Raw genomic sequence first — 22057 nt, forward strand, 5'->3', positions numbered from 1 at the left:
AATATGAGACTATTATTCACACTTACTTACATGTATCAATGTTTCAAAATTCAAGAGAATGAGATTTCAGGTTCCTATCTAAAATCTCAAGTAATTAAATACATAATTTAACCATAAGACATAAAACAACTTTATTAAATAAATTTAAAACTATATATATATTCATTTAGTGAGACTTCAACTTTATTATAAATTTAAAATTCTACTAATTTATTTATGGATTAAAATTAATCCCACATAAACTCATCTCACATGAAGATATCAATAATGAATTATACAAAACTCTGAATTTTAAATTCTCTTAAATTCAATTTAGCTAAAAAATTTATTACAAAAAAGTACTAGTAAAAAGAAAAAAAGTTAAGCAAATTAAATGAATGACAATAGGGATGCAAGAGTGGCCCAATTGAACCAATAAAGCAAACAATAAAAAATTTAATTTAAAAAAAAAAGGTAATAAAATAAAGCTCTCTAACTCCCAAAAAAAGCAACAACATAACATAACACAATAATCATACATACCATGATCCATTCCCTTCCCTTCCTCCCTCCCTTCCCTTCTCACCATAGAAACAAATAACTTCTCTTTCACCATCACCATCACCATCTTTCTCTTTCTCCTCAACTCAACAAGATCTGAACCAATTCAAAAACACACATAACCATACAAATCACACTCTTTCTCATGGGTGGTGTTACTTCATCAATGGCTGCAAAATTTGCATTCTTTCCACCAAACCCACCATCATACAATCTCATCAAAGACGAACTCACTTCTCTTCTTCTCATCACCCCCTTCCCTCACCGCGAAAACGTTGAGATTCTTAAGCTTCCCACGCGCCGTGGAACTGAGATTGTTGCGCTTTATGTTCGTCACCCAATGGCTACTTCTACTCTCCTTTACTCTCATGGAAACGCCGCTGATCTTGGTCAGATGTATGAGCTTTTCATTGAGCTTAGCATCCACTTGCGCGTTAATCTTATGGGGTATCTTATCTCTCTCTCCTTTTTCCAGCTTTTCTTTTCAACTTCTTTTGCTTTTTGAGTTTTCGTAAATTTTGCTTTTTTTGGTTTTTGGTTTTTGGTTTCTCGGTTTTTGGATAATCAACTTAATTAAGTGCTTATATATAAGCTATTTTTAGAACAAAAGATAACAAATTGTTTTCTCATAAGCTATTCTGGAGGCTGAAGAGCTTATGGAAATAAGCTGAAACCAACTTATGAATATTTCATAAGCTGTTTCTCGAAGCTTTTCCCAACAGTCTCAGAACTCAAAAGTGTTTATGTAATTACGTAAGTTTAAATAAGTCAATCCAAACAAAACTAGAAAATAGGGTGTTTTTTTTTTTATATTATTTTTAATATATTTATTTTTGGGTGTTCTGTTATTGATTATTTGTGTATATCTGATTTTTCAAAAGAAGAACTGAATTGGAAGATATGGAATTTGTGATAAATTGTAGTTTCTCTGGTATGAATTGTGTTGTTGGATTTCATGAATATGGGATTGTCACATGTTAGAACTCGCGCTTCTATGAGTGTGTTTGGATTGGCAGTGAACATAATTGATTCTAATAGAAATGAGTTTGATAGAATTGATTTTAACAGAATTGAGTTTGACAGAATTGATTTATGGTTGGATACATTTATGTAAAAGAGAGTTGAACAATAAATTTTAGTGTAAATATCACCCATAATAAATTCTAAAGGTAGAAGCTACAAATTCTAGCTTTAAGTAGAATCAATTTTGGAGGCAGAATCAATTCTACTTTTGATAAAACAAACACCTCAAAATCACCCAGAATCAATTCTACACCTCTAGAATTGATTTTGGGTCTTCCAAAAGCCAATCCAAACATGCTATATAATCAGATGTCTCTGCAACAACCAATTGATGTTGTTTACCCAGCATGTATTAATAACCATAAACGTGTTCTTAATTTTTCAAGTGCATGATAATTTGTATATTGTTCTTAATTTTGAGTTTATTATGTTTATGACACATTAATTGCTACACAAAAGGGGTAACTTGTTTACGGAAATTGATCTATTATTTTTGACATTTAAGTACCCTATGTGATGAAAAATTTAGAAGCATGCATAGGAGTAAAAAATGGCGGTTTTTCTTACTCTTAAGTATATAATTTGTTGCAGGTATGATTATTCTGGGTACGGGCAGTCATCGGGAAAGGTTTGTGTTTTAATATCAATATGAATTGCGTATTCAAGTTGCATTGTGCATGCATAAATCTGATCAATTAACATCAATTAACATCGTTTGAATGAGCTGTAGCCAAGTGAGCAGAATACATATTCAGATATTGAGGCTGTATACAAGTGTCTAGAAGAAAGTTATGGTGCTAAGCAGGAAGATATAATCCTTTACGGACAATCTGTTGGAAGTGGCCCAACTTTGGAAATAGCGGCTCGGTTGCCTCAATTACGAGCTGTTGTTTTGCACAGTCCAATACTTTCTGGCTTAAGGGTCATGTATCCAGTAAAACGTTCATATTGGTTTGACATATATAAGGTATCGTGAATGTTTGTTATGCGGAATATCGATACAGTTCCTGAATCTAATGAGATGCTGTTTTGTGTTTGTGTATGCAGAATATCGACAAAATTCCACTAGTTAATTGTCCGGTTCTCATAGTTCATGTAAGTATGCTTCAAATATGTTTATTATGCGATGTAAACTGCAACTGTATTTTAGTTTCATGGACATAGCTTCATATCATTTGTAGGGTACTTCAGATGAAGTTGTAGATTGTTCCCACGGTAAGCAACTTTGGGAACTTTGTAAAGAGAAATATGAACCGTTGTGGCTCAAAGGAGGTAACCACTGCGATTTGGAGCTCTTTCCCGAGTACATTAGGCATCTGAAGAAGTTCATAACAACAATTGAGAAGTCTCCGTCTCAACGATACAGTTTCCGAAGGAGTACAGACCAGCAGTTTGAGCAGCCTCGAAAGAGTACAGATATTTTCGAAGTGAGTAGAAAAAGCACCGACCGTAGAGAAAAGCCAAGGAAGAGCACAGACAAACCAGAGAAGGTCAAAAACTTGTCTTCTAGTAATGGCGGTGATATGTTGGAGAAATTAAGAATGACGTTTGATCATAAAGAGAGATCTCGAAGAAGTGTTGACTGTCATGAGAAGTCTCGAAAAAGCGTTGATCATCAATTAGAGAAAGGAAGAAAGAGTGTTGATCGTCTCGATAGAATAAGAACTGGTTAATTCTTGTTGTATTCAAATTATATTCGTGCACGCGGTATTGATCTTTTTTTTGTTATTTTTTTATTTATATATTGGTCTACTGGTTGTTTAGTATACTATACTTTGGCTTATGTCAGATATATTGGCATTGATGAAAAGGTTTGATGTTACAATGGATGCATTTTTCATTCAGTTTATATACCCTCTTTATGTTTGTTTAACATTTTCTCAAAAATGGTAAATATACAGCTATCTATGAGCTTCAATTCTGTAATAAGAAGCATGACAGAGCTTCAATAAACCAAAGAATATTAATTATTACTAACTAATAATTACCTTAATCAATATCAAAATAATTCTAACAAATCCCCGAGGAATGAAGCTGAGTTGCGATGATCTCTGAGGCTTCCACGGATGATAATGATGATGATTGACGCCGAACTACAGCTTGCTTTTTCTATGGTGGGGGATGTTATTGTTGAACTCAACTATGGCTGTTGGTGGAAGGAAACCTGAGCTGATTTCATACACTGCTTTGAAGAGAGGAAACATATCTACCCATCCGCGAGTGGTCAGAACCTCGTGAACCTCTTTTGCAGTTAATACACCCTTCAATATTCAACAGAGTTTGATGAATGAGGACTCAAATCATTTACAATTGACTCTATTCATATGTGATTCCTTATACTCTTTGAATTTATCAGAATTATTTAGAAATATACACATTTGAATTTATCAGTAGGTTTAATGTATATTACCTGCAATTTCTGGCCTTTAAGCATCTGTTCTTCAAGTTCATCAAAAGACCTATAGGGAAAAGAAACACAAAAATAGTTACATCAACTGTGCTACAACCAGAATCAAGCAAATCGATAAAATTGGCCGGTTCTCTATTCAACCATCTAGTTCAAATCGAAAAATCGAACCTCTTTCCCCCATTTAGTGCAAAAGCCTCAGCAACTTTCCTATTTCTTCCACCCACTGCCACAAATTAGTCATTGTCTTAGTCAAACCAGGAAATCCAATGAGAAAAAAATAGGGTCATGGAAATCATTTTCCTTACTTACTGCATGTTGTGATAAGATCAGCTACACCACAGCTCTCAAATAAGGTACTGTCTTTAACAGATGGAAACAACAACTTCGAAAGTGCTAACATCTCTTTCAGACCGATTCTCATGATTGCCGCCTAAACATCGCAAAGATCATCATGGTTTTAAACCCTTATATTGTGGTAAAATGCAAACAACTGATTGCGGTTGCAATGCTATTACAAAGACTTACAAAATTGTTATACTGCAAACTGCAATTTAAAACTATGGTAAACGGCAAACAATAAGAAACAAAATGAGGATGAGAAAACGGAGGAATTTATCGAATATGGTTTTTCTATAAACTCACTTTTGTGTTATTTCCCATTTTCAAGCCATCAATTAAACCTGCAGCTACAGCCACTATATTTTTCAGGGTTCCACACATTTCAACACCTTCAACATCCTGAACCTGTATTAAATAACAAAGCAAAAATCATAAACATAATGCATTTCAGCATTTCAATCAATAACCAATTTCGCATTCAACTAACTTTAACTGTTTAAATATGCAACTATCAAGAAAAGGATATTATACTACACTACTCACAGATGTCACACTAAAATAAGGAGTGTTGAACAACTGAACCCATATCTCCGCCGCAACTTTGTTACCACGGTATCCAACAGTTGCCTCACTAAATTCCTCCTTGGCAATCTATTAAAAAAATCGGACAATTAAACAACGAATGTATATATGATATAAGGTTCTTTTCTTACATTAAAAAAGTTTATAGATTCTTGTAGCTACCTCGTCTGCTATATTGGCTCCCATTAATACAGAACAATTGATTCCCAATTGATTGGAGATTAAAGTAGAGATCAAGGATGGACCTTCTCTCTTGACCTCCATTCCTTTAACAAGCGAAATCCCCTCTGCATCTTTCCTTATTTTTCCTTCAAGTCTTTTGCACACTCCTTCCATGAATTGATGCGGCGTTACAAATACCAACAGGTTTGCATTTTTCACTGCATAGTTATTAACCATTCAAAATCAGGCCGTCTTTGAGGGCATACAAGACGGCCTATACCACATGGTGTCACACTTTTTCATGATTAATTAAAGTATGGCAAAAAAGGCCCATACACATATTTCATGGTTAATTTACCGAATTTTAGGACTTTACTAAAAGCTAACTTCAACTTCTTACGCAGGACTTCTCAATAATTTGAGACGATTCTGTTTAGAATGTATTGATATAAATATACCTGCATTTGAAAGGTCTGGATCTGCAACTACATTTTTACCAAGCTTCACTCCTGGTAGATACTTAACATTTTCCTGTCATGCATGAAGAAACAGTTATTCTTACATAATAATAATAGTTAATATTCATTGAAATGAAATGCATGGTTAGTCCTTACATTGGTTTGGTTGATGACATCTGAGAGTTTCTTCCCATTTGGTAAAATTTCTTCATACACCCACATCCTAACTTCATCTGATTATATATATTCAAGCATGCTATTAAAATATGAAAAAAATTAATGCAGGACATTGAATTGAGATTTCAAGAAATGGAATTTCTTATATATATAATATATAATAAATAAATAAATAAATAAATAAATAAATAAATAAATAAATAAGTAGAAGAAAACATATATATACCATTGAAGGAACTGAGTTTGATGGTGTTAGAAGCAATAAGCTTTGCTGCAACACTGCCCCAATTGCCACTACCAACAATGGTGACATTATTCATGATGTTGTTAATTATTGTTCCTGATTTCAAGCACAAGCTATAGAGAGGAACAAGAATATGGCAGAAAAGAGAAAATAGAATTTGTTGTCAGTAATTAAGATATACCATACACGTTTCATGAAAAACCGTGTTAAATGCGGTGGTTTACTATACACTAGAGCATGAACATGATTTCGTGGTTTGTAATTAACACACATGATTATTCCTAATTTAAATTAATTTATTATTATTGGTTTCAGCTTTGTAAATTTGGCCAGCATGATCACAGATAAGTTATGATAATTATATCATATCATATATTATAGTTTAATTGTAGAGTGAAGATCCAATTTGGTCCCTCACAAAAATTACAGAACCCAAATTAGTCCTCCACAAAAAATAGGACCCGATTTAATCCCTTACAAAATATAACCGGGTCATATTAGTCCTTCTGGGGATATTTTTTTCAAACCGATTTTTTCTTCTACTTTTAAACCGTGACTGGACCGCCAAGTCGTATTTTATTTTTCATTTTTCATTTTTTAAATACTAAATTGATTTTTATTTTTAATTTCGATTTTATTTTTAAACAATTCAGATTTTAAAATACAAAAAAAGATAAGATTTGTTCTGAAAAGGATTCGAACTTAAGACATTTAGGTCACATCCTATGCCTTTACCACTATGCCAACGTACACTTGTGACAAATAATTCGCATGATTTATAGTAATATTAAACAATTCTAAATTTAAAATATAAAATATACAATTTGTACCCATGAGGTCTCAAACTCAAGTCCCTTCAAATTTAATGATAGTCACTTCACTGTAAATATGAAAAGTGATTTAAGAGCGGGTGAATCAGTTAGATTAATCGGTATTAGTGAATTTTTCTCGATTATGAATGTTAGCAATATTGTTCTAATTTTTTCGAAATTGTTATAATAGTTTCAAAAAAATCAAAACATTGTTAACATTTATTATCGAGAAAAATTCACTAATATCAATTAATCTAATTCATGCAACCCCTCTTAGATTACTTTTCATATTTACAATAAAGTGACTACCATTTAATTTGAAGGGACTTGGGTTTGAGACCACGTAGGTATCAAAATTTATATTTTTTGTTTTAAATTCAGAATTGTTTAATATTACTATAAATCATGTCAATTATTTGTCATCAATGTATGTTGATATAGTGGTAAAGGCATAGGATGTGACCTAAATGTCTTGAGTTCGATTCCTTCTCGGAACAAATCTTATTTTTTTATATTTTAAAATTTGAATTGTTTAAAAATAAAATCGAAATTAAAAATAAAAATCAATTTAGTATTTAAAAAATGAAAAATGAAAAATAAAATACGACTTGGCGGTCCAGTCACGGTTTAAAAGTAGAAGAAAAAACTGGTTTGAAATAAAAAATGAAAAATGAAAAATAAAATACGACTTGGCGGTCCAGTCACGGTTTAAAAGTAGAAGAAAAAACCGGTTTGAAAAAAATATCCCCAGAAGGACTAATATGACCCGGTTATATTTTGTAAGGGATTAAATCGGGTCCTATTTTTTGTGGAGGACTAATTTGGGTTCTGTAGTTTTTGTGAGGGACCAAAATGGGTCTTCACTCTTAATTGTATGTTTAATCTTAAAACTTATTTCCTTATTGAAATTTTTATCATAAATTCGAAGTGAGTTAAAAATCGACATGATAAGGATAACAAAATGAATCAATGATTTCTCTTAATAATTATATTTAAAAAAAAATAAAAGAATAAAAATTAATATGATAGAAATAAAAAAAAGGAAATTCCACAACAGAGAAATATAAAAGGAAATTAACATTAAATTACTAAATATCTATCGTATAAGAAAAGTCTGCCATTTCTTCATTCCTCAGCCATTCCACATCAGCAAAATCTCCCACAATTTTCCACGTTATCCCATACTCTTCTTCATACGGTGTGCTGCGGCAGTTGCATCGTTTTCGCATTTGTAACGTTATATGTCCATCATGCAGGAGTTACAAAGATAATGCCTTCCTATAATCCCTTTGGTATTTATCCATCATTTTCACTCTACTTCTTTCCATCATTTCCAACTTCTGTTGTTACAGTTCAGTGCTATGTGAAATTGCATAATCATGGCCAGGCCTCTTGAAAGAATAATAGACATCAACGATGGAAAAGAGCTTTGGAAGATTGCTGTTAGGATTCATCACTGATGGAACGTTGTGTCTAGCAACAAGGAACATTTCGAAATGATATTGGTTGGCAAATCGGTAATTGATATACGTATGGTTGATGATTTACGTGTGGTTTTGATGTATGTTGTCTACCATATAGTTTGAAACAATATTTCCTTTATGTCACAGGGTGATGATATTCATGTTGTTGTTCCAGCACCGCATGTGTCGGTGTTCAGCGAAAAATGCCTATTAGGTCATACCTATACGGTATCAAATTTTAAGGTTGTGCCCAATGTTCTGGCCTTCAAGGCATCAGGACACAAATATATGCTAAAGTTTACTGCTGGAACGTCTGTTGTTGATGACGACAAACATGAAATACCGCCGAAGCAGATTGTTTTTACAAGTTTTTCGGACATCATAACAGGGAAGTTTGTCAAAGATGTCCTGCTTGGTAAATATTGTTTTCCAATGTTTCTTTTGTATGCTTTCGTGTTTTTTTAGTATTTTGAAATTAATATATTTATTTCAGATGTCATTGGAATGGTGGACAGTATTGGATATGCACAGACTGAGTCAGGTGGAAAGAAACAACAAATTAATATGGTCTTACGAGACCACATGTTAGTTTGTTGAATTCTTATGTCTCTCATACAACATAGTAAGTAATCCTGCCGTGTCTTATAGTCTAATGTTTTGTGCTTATGGTTTAGTAACAACATGTTGAACTATACTCTTTGAGAATCATATGTGCACCAGTTCATGAGGTTTAACAAAGATAGGGTTGATGCGTCGGTTCTGACGGTTGTGTTGCTTCAGTATGCCAAAAGTGAAAGAAGAAGGTTACCTCCTCATCTATGTAATTCATTTTAAATTCATGTTCAATTAATTCTATTTTGTTAAAAATGACTCGCAATGTCTAATTTATTTGTCTAGGAAAGTATCCATTGTCCGTGACAAACACATATAATGTGACCCTTTTATGTGTTGATGCTGATTTCCCTCTAATGAAAGACTTTATAGAGAAGTATGTTCTGACTATTTACTGTTGTGTCTCCTTGATTTATTTAGGGATTTAATAACTTATTTATTTTTGCAGAATGCCTAAGGAAACCAGGGTTACTCTATCGGATCAACTTGGATCAAATTCGCAGTTATCCTCACAGAATTCTAAAAATTCTCAGCTTACTCCTGTGCAAAAATTGTTGTCCAAGGTTGTGGTTTTACCGATTGTTGAGATTATTCAACTTAAGGATGTATGTGTTATAATTGTTTCCTATTATATTTATAACCTCGAATTTGTGGTGATAATTTCTGATATATTTCTCAATTTGTCCAGATTACATTTTGTGCTACTGTCGCTACAACAAAATTATTGGCCGCGTCTCTGTTTGGATGGTATTATCGTGCCTGTCATATGTGTCAATCTATAGCCCGTGGTGACAAGCCACCGTTTGAGTGTGAAGCCGGTCAAGAAACCATGGCTGAAATCATTAGTTTTTAGTAGTTGACATCTAATCTCTGTTGTTGCTGTCATGTTTATATTAGTCTCTATATGGTCAGTATTTTAATGGAATGACATGTTATGATGATTCAAGTATGAGATTGAGATTGAGGTTACACATGGCGGTAAAAGTTGCAATTTTGTATTCTGGAACAGAGAATGTGAAATGCTCTTGGGTTTATCTGCATCTCAACTTCGTAACACTATGATCAAGGTTATATATTTATTGTCCTCCCAAAATAGTATGTAATTTCCCATATTATGCGTACACTAATGGAGTGATTACTTTATATATAGGCTGGAATAACTGATCCATTGGACTTCCCATTAGCACTTGATCAGATGTTGAACATGGAAATAGCTATTAAGGCAAAGTGGCATCCACGCTGGAAGAACTGTTTTGTTGTCATGATTATAAAAAATGACCCTATTATCGACCAACTTAAGGAAAAATGGGGAAAAATTGAGGTATACTCCTATAAACTATCTTCCATTTCATATAATATTTAATGCTATTATAAGGAACCGGTCAACTGATGTTCTTTTTGTTTTTTTAACTTCAAAGGAACCTACTCCTATCCAGGCTATAATATCAGAGCCTCTGGAGGTAGTTACTTCAAACTGTGTATCGCTTTCTTTTCTGTTTCTACCACTGTATTATACTGTATGAATATGTTTAACTATGTATAGATTAAAGAGAGTGTTGATGAGGCAAAAACAGATGCCCTTGAAGACTGTGAATTGGTTACTGTGAGCTTCATATTGCGTTGACTTGGTTGATAATTATGATATCATTTACTTTGTAACATCTGTATCTATAATCCTGAACATTTGTCATCGACATTATCCATTAGGATCTAGAAATTACTTCTGAGCACAAACCCGATGCTATAACCCATGCTGGTAAGAGGCCTTTTGCTGGTGCATCAGCTGAATCCACAAGTTTGGAAGGATTATGTGATGGAGAACTCTCATCAAACAAGCTGAAGAAGATAATTAAATTGGAGAAGAATGATTAGATCTGTTGTTAGTTTCGTGTGTGTTTTGCTTATGTCTTTGTTCTACAACTTATCCATTACTCTTGGATTTCTTATTTTCATTTGGTTTTATGTTTCAGTATGATTTGTTTCTCTATAATAATCTGTTGGGAATACTTGCTATGTTGCTTCTGTTATGGATTTCATTTTATAATAATTATGTTACGGAGTACTTTGGTATTCAAATGATTTTAAGTTGTGTTATAGATTGCAGATTCTATTATCTATTATTATAATTCCTTTTTTAATCAAACTAAACATGACCTCTTCTGTTATTACAATATCATATTACATGTATCCCATTCTCATCTTTCTTCTTAGAATGGGTACTTACTTTTGTCTTATTTCAACATCATAAAATATATTATAAGAATCCATATCATATGATGATATAATAATGAATGGTCTAATACATGTACTTTAAATATAGATTTGGAAATAACTGCTTATACAATGTAGAATGTTTTGCTACTTTTGGTTTACATATTGATATCATCTATATGCTCATACAATAGTAAGTGTTTTAGTAGATTTTGAGTCTATCAGCATGCCTGAGGTGATTATTCTAATATAATACTAAAACTTCAGTCAAAGATCTATGCCAATTCTCCAAAAACGGTGTTTAGCCAACATATTTTCAAATAGATCATATAATAGTACATACACATATTGTCTAAGGTGCTTACACAATAACATTCTTAACACATATACCACACATATTCTACCACAAAACATTCCCATCACATATAATAACCATTAAACTTAATCCATACTATAAACTTAAGTCACAACAGCTGTTACTTCAACATCTTTCAACATTCACATGATATATGGAGAGAATCACAACATACTCCAGACCACTGTATCGTTGTTACGCAGGTTGAAATATTTAGCAAATATGTACCATCCTAAGGCCATATACTTTTCATACTTCTGAGGTTCATTGTTTCTAACAGTTTTATGAATCTGACAAGTAACAATATTCTTTGTCTTCACATCCAGCAGATTGATTTCCTTTTGAAACACACGAAGGCATCTTTTTGCGATTTCCCTAGGAAAATGCTGCATACAGGAAAATTGAATAATCAGTCAAATTATACATTATGTGCGTGTTTTCTAAGATAGTAATTGCATTTGAATTCTTCACTTACCATTACATTATGCTGTGTGGATTTCGCATTTGTAACATGAGTCTTCTGTATAAATCTTTGAGCACCTGTGGAGCAGTCTACGGTAATGTCAGTCCCCACCTTTGAATTTTTCACCGCTTTAAGTCTTCCTTTCTTACCCAGTTTTGATCCACTACCTTCGGCAACTTATGAATCTCTCATTTCAGTGGTCTCCGTGTCTATAATTTCCTATTTTACACTTATTAGTCCTACATTACGATCCCTTTGAACATGTTTCATATTTTATGTAACAATGGGAATATTGGACACAACATGGACATGATTTACATTGCTGCACAGTTTGATCGTAGATTCCATACCCTTTCTCCATTGAACATCATGGATGCCAACTTTAACAGCATTTGGTCCCGCATGTCTGCTATTAGTCATGCTTACGGCACGGTTATCACTGCCGCATCCTTTTTTTCGCCTTTTAGTTTCCTTCTTAGGATCATACCCGATCTCCCCAACGAATCCTCCTATGATTTCCATAGCCTGTTCATTGCTGATACAACAACAAATATATATTAAAAAAAATCATATATTAAACATTCTATACTATGGTTTGCGTGACATGTAACACCCGGTATTTAATTGATTATTTAATTAAATATTTTCAAATTATTTTGAATTTAATTGTTGAATTTGTGGAGTGTTGAGAATTGTTGACATGGGTTGTTATGATTAATTAGTCGATTAATTAATTGATTAAGTTGTAGAAATAGTATTGAAGAAATACTAGATTTATTATATGGACTTAATTAAGTGATGGTGGTAGTAAAAGGCGGGTGTGAATGTTAGGCCCAATAGGTTTAATGATATTAGGTTAAGATAAGAATTAGGTTAATTAGAAGGGAAAAAGTCTTGGGGAATTGGTCATGGGAAGTTGCAGAAAAGAGAGAAAATAGGAGAGAAACTCATTCCCGTTTTTCTTGCAGCAGTCTCACTAAATCGAATATCCCCGATTTGTTAACTGTTAGATCGTTACCAAATTTTGAGGGTAATTGGGAAAATTTTCAGCTTTTGATTCTGATTAAAAGAGGCAAGGGTTAGAAGTTAAGGCTAGAAGGCTTCGATCAGTAGAATTATAGAGTAATCTCCAATCCAAGGTAAGGGTGGGGTTCTCACTCTATAATGGGATTTATGATGAATTATATGTGGGATTGGGTTTGTATAATCGCCTCTGTTCGTGGTAAATTGTTACAGTGTGTGGTTGCTTGTGGTGGTTGTTTCTGAAATTGCTGAAATTGTTCAACTGTAAATGAATCTATTGTTGAAAATGGTTCTATGTTGATGCTGGTATAGTTGTTGTGTTGTTGTAATAATACGTTGTTGATATTGTGATGTTGGTGATGTGATTATGATTATATTATCGTTATAATTATGTTGTTGATACGATGATGATGTTGTAGGCCTATGGCCAATGTTGTAGTGACGATATAGGCTTATGTATTTTGTGATGATGATTACCTCTAATAATAGGTAATAATAGTGATATAAGCATATGCCTCGTGATGAGATATTTGTTGTGTTGTATGTGATTGTTGCATTCATTGAGTCGCATCCATTGCATAATGCATGCCTGAAAATTATGGAAAACACGACGGCCTGAAATTTATGGCAAACACGATGGCCCGAAAATGGAAAAGATTTAAGTTGACCTAAAAATGGCAAAAGTGACGAAGACCTGAATGGCAAATGTTTAAGTTGGGAGTTTTACTCCAAATGGTACCACATGCATATGCATTGTTATGAGTCGCATTTCGAGTTGATTAATTGTTATTGATGATGTTGTTGTGATGATGGATAAGTGTTGTATTAAATTGATGATTTTATTGTAATACGTTGTTGATGACTTAGTGTGAAATTATGCTAAAACAATTTGTTGTGACAGGTATTGTTGAAAAGATGTGTAATGGTTATTATAACTATTATTATAATTGTTGTTACCTATTATAGCTATTGTTATAATTGTTGTTGCTTTTTTTTATTATATTTGTTGTTATAATTGTTGTTTGAAAGTTATGAAGTTGTAAATTATACGATCTGATTTCTATTATATTATTTATCATGAATCGTATTATATTGTTAGATATCTCACCCTATGTTTCCCCTACCATGGGAAATGGCCAGGTACTCGAGTATAACTGTGGAAGTTTGAAGTTAATTTATGAAGTCTTCATGTTGCTCTATAATAAGTCAAAAGGGTCTTGCTCTGATACGTAGCACTCGGGGGATGGACGATTGTTGTTATGTTTAAATGTTGTTATTACCTTAAGTTGAATTATGAATTATCATGTTGATTTTGAAGTTGTTTAGTCGAATAAATATGTTAAGCGAATTGAAGTTGAATAATATTAATAGTTGCGAAGTGTTTTCAGTGAATAAAAGATGTGATGTTGTTACCGTTGAGAAATTATGATTCCGCTATTTAGTTGATTAATTGAATTGAAATATGTTGTCATAAGTTCATCCAAGTTCTAAGTGTTATGTATCCGCATAATTATGATTAATGTATGTTGTTTATGTGAATCAAATGTGACATCCCTTGTATGATTAAATTTTCCGCACTCTGATTTTATTAATATTCGATGGGTATAATTTGGGTGTTACATTAGTGGTATCAAAGCAGGTCGGTCCATCCGGCCAAGTTGTCTAATGTAGTTTATTCCTCTGTATACAACAATTGTGTGAGACACTGTCGGTACTTGTTGCTTTCTGGTTGTTGTAAGAATTAGTTTGAGCGAAGTGGGGGAGAAGCTTTGCTTCTCGGATGTGGTCAGTTGCAAGTTCGCAAAGAGGATTGCTGTCTTGGTGTTTCAGAAACTGAATTTTCTGCAAAAGAATGTGTCTCTCGAGTTATAAAAAGTTTGGAAGTGAGGACATATGTTAAGAGTTGTTTGGAATATGTTTAAGCTGAAGAAAAATGAGTTTTGGAGTGGAATTTCCGCAAGCAAAACGAAGGAAATTGCTGAAATTTTGTGAAACTTCAAAAATTCATAACTTGAGTTCTAGACATCCGATTCGAGTCCCGTTTGAAGCGTTGGAAAGATAACAAGATGAAATTTAATTTAAAAATGGTTCTATAATCTGTAATAGAATTATTTGTAACAATATGGTGTTGGAAATAGATGAAGTTTGCGGTTATGCTTATCCTTGGGACCAGACTTGTGCGTTGGTGTCGCGCTGGACGTCAGTTTCAGAGTTGAGTAAATTGAAGGAGCAATTAAGATGTTTTGTTGAGAAATAGTTTTAGGATCAAGTGTACCATTTGATAAGTTTTGTAGATATCTTAAAGAGTGTTGCTGCATGACGTCAATGGATGCATTTTCGGATAACGTTGGAAAATTCATATCTTGAGTTCCGAGTACCGGATTGAGGTGCCGTTTGAGCCTACGAAAAAGTGAAATTATATTCTACCTTATAGAAGTGATATAAATACAATAGGGGTGATCCTATAGGGAGAGATTCTGAAGTCGTTTATGGAAGTGAAGCTTGTTGAATAGGAACGGTTATTATCACAATTGTTCGAAACGAAGTTAAGTAGAATGTGTTGTTGATGAATAAGTTGAGCGAATGAGATGTTCAGTATTAAGAATGATTGTTATGCCGATGGATTTTAAGGAGAAGCGAAGTAGTAATGAAGGAGAAATAAACTTTTAGAAAGATTGAAGTCGTGTTTGGGATGCCAAAGTGGCGACATGTGTAAAAAAGGATTGTAGAGGATTTCTAACACCTATTGATGTGAGGAAGACTTTGTTGAAATTCCGAGTGGAATGATATTTTGAAGTGGAAGATGTTATGGGAATTAGAGAAAAACTACGAGTTAGGAATGTTGTTGCGGTCTTTTGCAAAGATAAGGACTTTGGTTGGGACAAGACAAATCTGAAGGAGTGAAAAACACTTAGAAAGGGGGGATTGAATAAGGGTTGTTTCTAAAAATGACAGATAAAAAATAATCACACAGTTATTTTTATCCTGATTCGTTGTTAATCAAAATACTCCAGTCCACCCCTTACAGAGTGATTTACCTCAACTGAGGATTTAATCCTCTAATCAGCCTTGATTACAATGGTTTTCCACTTAGACAACTTCTAAGTCTTCTACAGTATACAGATCACAACTTGATCATTCTAGGAATTTCCTTTTACAAAAGTAAACAATATTACAAGAGTTTAATGTGCTTCTTAATAAGCTATAATCACCAAGTGATTTTTCTCTCAAGATTAAGTTCTAACACTCACTAAGATATTACAATATTTGTGAGGTTGAAGATGAAGTTTCTTTGCTGTTTGTGTGATAATGTTAAGAATCAATTTGGCAGCGTAAGGTCTCTTAGCGTGTGTATTTCTTCAGCATCCAGAACTTCTCTCTTATAGGCAATGAGAAAAGTGACCGTTGAGTAGCATTAAATGCTTTGCATGAATAGTACACTGCTGCATTTAATGTTTCACTCTTTTGTCAACTACCTTAAGCCATGCTTCAACTTATCTTGCTGACTTTGCCTTTTATAGCTTCTAACGTTCCTTTTGTCAGTCAGACAGAGTTGACGTTGTAGCTTTTTCATCTTGTACTTGCTTCTGGACTCAGACTATTAGAATGATGTTTGAATATCAGAGTCTTCAGCGTTGGTGCAGATGCAACTTCAGTCATTAGACTTTGGAAGTTCTTTGTAGTGTGATACCATCAGATCTTCAAAGCCTTGCTTCTGATTGCCATCTTCTGATGCCTTCCAGATCATGTTCTGTTTTTCTCAAGACCATCTTCTGATGTCTTCCAGACCATGTTCTGATGAAGCCATCTAGATCTTCTGGGTCAGAGCTTCTGAATGATGATTTAGAGCATACTCTTTTAGACTTTTCCTGAAATGGAAAACATGAATAATTAGAGTACCACATTGTCTTATACAAAATTCATATATAATGTTATCATCAAAACTAGAAATATTGATCAGAACATTTCATGTTCTAACAATCTCCCCCTTTTTGATGATGACAAAAACATACAGAATTGATATGAATTTGTATCCAGAATATCAGATGAAAAAGACAATACACATATATAACATAAAAAGCATATTAATCAGAGTGTCTGAATATGTCTCCCCCTGAGATTAACAATCCCCCCCTGAAATTAATACTAGAAGAATTTATAAATAAAAGACTTCCCTGAGTATTTTCCATTTCAGATGAGACTTTCACGTTGAACTTTATCTTCAGATGATTCAGAGCTTTCTTCCAGAGCTTCCATTGGACAGCTTCAAAGCTTTGAATTTTTCTTTAGAACACTTAGCTTATCAGGGCATCAAAGTAGATTGCTTCAGATCTTTGCAATTTCTTGTATCAGAGCATTAAACTTTGTTTGCTTCAAATCTTTGGAAGATTTTCTCAAGATACGTTTCTCCCCTTTTTGAGCTTTTTCAGATTATCACATTCCTGCAAAACTATCAGAGACAAAAACTTGCAATTTTTGTTAGGAATGTTAAGAATTATGCCCAACAACTGATATAATAAATCAATTCAAATAATACGTTTCTCCCTGTTTTTGTCATAACATCAAAAAGCATATAAAAGATTCAGATGAAAGACACATAAAAGATGAAGAAATAAATTTCATTGATTAAATCAGAGTGTTCACAATCAGATGCACAAAAATAGATGCAAGAAACAAAGAAAACTTTAAACAAAGACTCAAGACATAGACTAAGTGTAGCATCCCGATTTTATTATCTATTTATTTAATTAGTTCTATTTGGTGTTTTACTAATTATTCATCTTATTTAATTATTTAGTATGATATTATTTAATTTGAGTTTTGTGCTAATTGGATTAATTGAATTATTAGTAATATTATGAGATATTAGTTAATGGGCCTAATTTAGTTAGAAAGAATAGATTGTGGGTTAAGCCCATTTATGTGAGAAAGATAGTAAGAGAGAAATTAGGTTAGTTCTCATAACATTCATTTTGGAGAAAGAGGCTAGAGAGAAGAGAAGAGAAAGAAGAGAAGAGGAAGATAAGAGGATTGTAAGATTCTTGAAGATAGGAGGAGATTAACTTGAGGTAAGGGTTTGAATCCAAGTTCTTATAAGTATATATGATTGGGTAATGTTGTGTATGTTTTCTATTCTTCTATTTCTTGAATTTAGAAATGATAGCGTTTATGTGAAATCAATTGGATTTTGTGGTTTGTTCATGTTTCATGTGTTGTATGAATGACCCATGGTTAGAAACATGTTTAGGAACCTTACATGTGTGCTAAATTTGCTTTCAAATGATCTATGGATGGTGTATGGGTTAATGGGTGTTGTATGAGGGGATTAGGGAAGAAAAATGGTGAAATCTGAGTTTTCACGCAGCCTGGGTCGACCTATGCAGAATCTGAGTCGACCTAAACAACACAGAAAGCCAAAAATCTATTTTTCTTCAGTTTACGTCGACCTAAAGGAGTTTTGAGTAGACCTAAAGGATGTTTGCGTCGACCTAGGGGTTCAATTTTGAGCAGATTTTGTAAAGACCATAACTTTTGATCCGTAACTCCGTTTTATGTGTCGCTCGAAGCGTTAGGAAGCTAATGAGATTATTTATGTGATAGGATATGTTTGGTTGATGTTGAATGGTTTAATTTTGATGTTAATATATGGATAACATGTGAATTACTTATGTGTACATGATGAATTAATGACTTGTGACTAATATTCATAGATTTGTTAAGTGATGTGATATCCATGATATGTTAGGATTAATATATATACTATTTGAATGTGACTTGTAGATAATGATCATTTCGAGATGTATGTTTTGAGATGTGGATTGAATACATGTAAATACTTTATGTGCGTTACGTTTTGGTATGTGATGAATAACAACTATTGGTAAGATGTGTGGTAATATATTTATGATGATTGTGACTGGATATATGATGGTTGTTATGCCTTGTTGTAATTGTTAATTGTGTTTTGAATATTGTGTACAATTGGCGGATAATTCATGGAGTTGGATTATTGTGGTATGCGGTAAGTTAAGATTTATGAGATAATCTTAATTGCATAAATTGTTGGTAATTGTACATACATTCATAGCATGGTCGGCTTTATGGTGGAAGCGGTGAAACTTGGGTTCACATGGTAAGAGACGTTGATCCTTGAATGGAAACAGGCGTAGAAGACGTGATCCTTAATTGGAAATAGGCGTGTTGGCTTTGATTTTGTCCGGATCGGGAGCGTGGCTTGGATTCTAGATATTGAATCGGAAGCGGTGAAACATTGGGTTCACATTGGGTACCACATGCATAGAGTCACATGTCTTGCAATGAGTCACATTGGTGTTATGTGATGTTTGAACGTATGCAATTATGTGATTGTTATGTGTGTATGAGATATGATAAGTGAATTTGGTGATTCATTTGATGTGAATGATTGTTGTGTTATAATTGTGATATATATGGTTGAAACATATGTGATATAGATGTGAAATTATATGTACTTAGAATATAGATGTTGGTGAAATATGATTATGTACATTGTTTAGTAATCATGTATGGTTATGTGGAATTGAATGAACTAGGTTGTATGGCATGAACATGTGAATCTTGATTAATGGCATATGTTGCATGTTTATGTGAAGAGTGATGAATTCTTGAAATGTATTCTTGTTGTGTTTTACATTTCCCATATTATGTTTATCTATAAGAAGTTGAATTCTCACCCTTCTGTTTGAATGTTATCCTTTGTTGGTAGCGTGCAGGTTTCGCGGATAGTGATGCTTCGAAGGAGGCTTAGCTTAGAGATTTAGATCTCTTGTAGAATATCGTGACTAAGTAGTCACTTGTGCTCTGGTCATATGTAACACATGGGGTTGGGTTTATATTTTATAACTCGTCGTTATGAGACAATTGTCTACTCATATTGTATTTCGTATTTGAATACGTTATTTTGTTAATGTGTGGCCTTGAGCCAAGATGTTGAGACATGGTGGATGATGTATGGGAATCATCTGACCTTACCATTTATTTGATGAGATAATTATTCTGTTGTGGTTTGTATGTTGTTTTAAATCTCGTGTTATTTGGAAATGACCATTTCATGTTTAATGATAAAATGTTTGTTTTATTTTGAAATGTGTGTAACGCCCTCGTGAGATGCATGCTTGTTTACTCTGATTTACGCAAATTTATGCCTTATTTGTTTAGTATAGAATTGGGGGTGTTACATAGTGGTATCAGAGCACGGCCGGTCAGTAGGACAGGTCATTTATGTTTTCCTATCCTTTTGTATTGGATTTGTGTGTCTGACACGATCGATACTGTTTGTTTGTCGGTCGTTAGATGTCTTAGGACAATGGCTGCAGGAAGAAATGTTGACATTAATGTTGAGGCGGTAATGAGGAGGACTGGTGAGATTGGACAAGTGCCGCAAGAGAATGCCGGTTATGGAGGGAAGGATGAGTTCTGTGCTTTTGGAGAATTCCTAAGGTGCAATCCACCAACTTTTGAAGGAAAGTATGGACCGGACAAAGCACATACATGGATGAGAGAAATGGAAAAGATTTTTCAAATCATGATTTGTACGGATGTACAGAAGGTGCAGTTGGGTACTCATATGCTGACGAAAGGAGCTGGTGATTGGTGGAGTAATACTGTGCGGAGATTTGAATGAGAAGGTATTGAAGTCACTTGGACTCTTTTTCGTGATGCATTTTTGGAAAACTATTTTCCAGATGATGTGCGTGGGATGAAAGAAGTGGAGTTTCTAAAGTTGAAACGAGGAGGAGGACAATCCAGTGGTAGACCTTATGATATCAAGAGGAAACAATCTAGTTTTGGTAAGAAGCTAAGTGGGGGAGGGACTCCTACTCCACTAAAGTGTTTCAAATGTGGTGTTGAAGGCCATCGTGCTGCTGAGTGTAAGAAAGAGGTTGCTACTTGTTTCAAGTGTGGCAGGCCAAGCTACATAGCTGCTAATTGTAGAGCGGGTTCGAGGGTGACTTGCTACAACTATGGAGAGCAAGGTCACATTAGTACCAAGTTTGACAAGCCGAAGAAGGAACAGGCGAAAGGGAAAGTGTTTGCATTGTCTGGTGCGGAGGCTTCTACCGATGATAGGCTAATCCAAGGTACGTGCTTTATTAATGGTACACCTTTGATTGGTATTATTGATACCGGTGCAACGTATTCACTTATTTCTTTGGATTGTGCTAAGAGGTTGAATCTTGTGTTATCTGGTATGCATGGAAATATGTTATTGATACACCTGTTATGGGTTTTGTTTCTACTTCTTATGTGTGTTTGAATTGTCCGTTGAGTATCTTTGGTAGAGATTTTGGGAATTGATTTAATTTGTTTTCCGCTAGAACAAGTTGATGAGAATTTTGGTATGAACTGTTTGGAGTTGTGGCAAGTAATTATAATCTTAAGAGGAATTTTGGGTCTTGGTGTTTTAAGTAATTTTGAGTGCGAGTTCTGAAGGAACACTGTTATGGTTTAGTAACGATGGTTTATGTTTCACTATGATTGTCGACTGTCTATTGACAAATTGAGGACTTGATCACCCTTAATCTATTGTTGATAGAAGACGAGATCGTATTGGATGAGACAAACTTCTCTTACTAACTTGGTATTGTGTAAGCGACTAAGGAGAAGTTGAAGAGTCGAATTGAGGAGTTGTTGATAAGAGTTTCATTTGCCTGAGTGTATGGTCGTAGAGTTGCACTTGTTTTGTTGAGTAAGAAGAAGGAATGTCCTATGAGGGTATGTTTTGAGGATGTTTTGATTCTAAGAGTGACGATGAACATACTGAACATCAAGGATTGTGTAATGGATGTTGAAAGAGAACAAGTTTGTGCGAAGCCTTCTGAATGTGAGTTTTGGTTGGAAGAAGTGAATTTTCTTGGATATGAGATTCGAGATGAGGCGTTTTGATGCCAAAAGGACAAGTGATAGCTTATGCTTCAAGGCAAGTTAAAGTTCATGAGAGGAATTATCCGACACATGATTTAGAGTTGGCCACCGTTGTGTTTTTATTGAAACTTTGGAGGCATTATTGTTTGGATCAAAATTGAGACGAGTAGTGACTACAAGAGTCGAGAATGAGGTAAAGAAGATGGTTAGATTCTCCAGAGATTAGGATTTTGGTTTAAATTACCATCTTGGAAAAGCGAACGTTGTAGCCGATGCATT

General features: G+C 33.9%; 3 protein-coding genes across 5 annotated transcripts; 2 read left to right on the plus strand and 1 right to left on the minus strand.

The window, feature by feature from the left end:
* Nucleotides 1-484: 484 nt before the first annotated feature.
* LOC131609087 (uncharacterized) lies at nucleotides 485-3388 on the plus strand. 2 transcript variants are annotated; one of them, XM_058880732.1, is made up of 5 exons: nucleotides 485-987; nucleotides 2155-2191; nucleotides 2294-2530; nucleotides 2611-2658; nucleotides 2755-2915. In XM_058880732.1, the coding sequence occupies exons 1-5, from the start codon at nucleotides 686-688 to the stop codon at nucleotides 2764-2766; spliced, it is 636 nt and encodes a 211-aa protein (XP_058736715.1). In that variant the 5' UTR covers nucleotides 485-685; the 3' UTR covers nucleotides 2767-2915. The 2 variants fall into 2 exon arrangements, with proteins under 2 accessions (XP_058736715.1, XP_058736714.1); XM_058880731.1 differs by having other exon boundaries at nucleotides 487-987; nucleotides 2745-3388.
* On the minus strand, nucleotides 3388-6109 carry LOC131609089 (glycerol-3-phosphate dehydrogenase [NAD(+)]-like). Of its 2 annotated transcripts, none has more exons than XM_058880733.1 (10): nucleotides 5918-6109; nucleotides 5671-5747; nucleotides 5515-5587; nucleotides 5057-5274; nucleotides 4856-4963; nucleotides 4616-4717; nucleotides 4283-4403; nucleotides 4142-4196; nucleotides 3974-4022; nucleotides 3388-3824 (listed from the first exon to the last, which is right to left on the minus strand). In XM_058880733.1, the coding sequence occupies exons 1-10, from the start codon at nucleotides 6009-6011 to the stop codon at nucleotides 3657-3659; spliced, it is 1065 nt and encodes a 354-aa protein (XP_058736716.1). In that variant the 5' UTR covers nucleotides 6012-6109; the 3' UTR covers nucleotides 3388-3656. The 2 variants fall into 2 exon arrangements, with proteins under 2 accessions (XP_058736716.1, XP_058736717.1); XM_058880734.1 differs by having other exon boundaries at nucleotides 3390-3824; nucleotides 5671-5770; nucleotides 5918-5993.
* A 2134-nt stretch (nucleotides 6110-8243) lies between these two features.
* Nucleotides 8244-9675, plus strand: LOC131613501 (uncharacterized). The gene is made up of 5 exons (XM_058885165.1): nucleotides 8244-8264; nucleotides 8358-8625; nucleotides 8704-8794; nucleotides 9271-9427; nucleotides 9511-9675. The coding sequence occupies exons 1-5, from the start codon at nucleotides 8244-8246 to the stop codon at nucleotides 9673-9675; spliced, it is 702 nt and encodes a 233-aa protein (XP_058741148.1).
* The last annotated feature ends 12382 nt before the right edge of the window (nucleotides 9676-22057 follow it).

Source organism: Vicia villosa, linkage group LG6 (assembly GCF_029867415.1).
Source record: "Vicia villosa cultivar HV-30 ecotype Madison, WI linkage group LG6, Vvil1.0, whole genome shotgun sequence".
NCBI classification, from domain to species: Eukaryota; Viridiplantae; Streptophyta; class Magnoliopsida; order Fabales; family Fabaceae; genus Vicia; species Vicia villosa.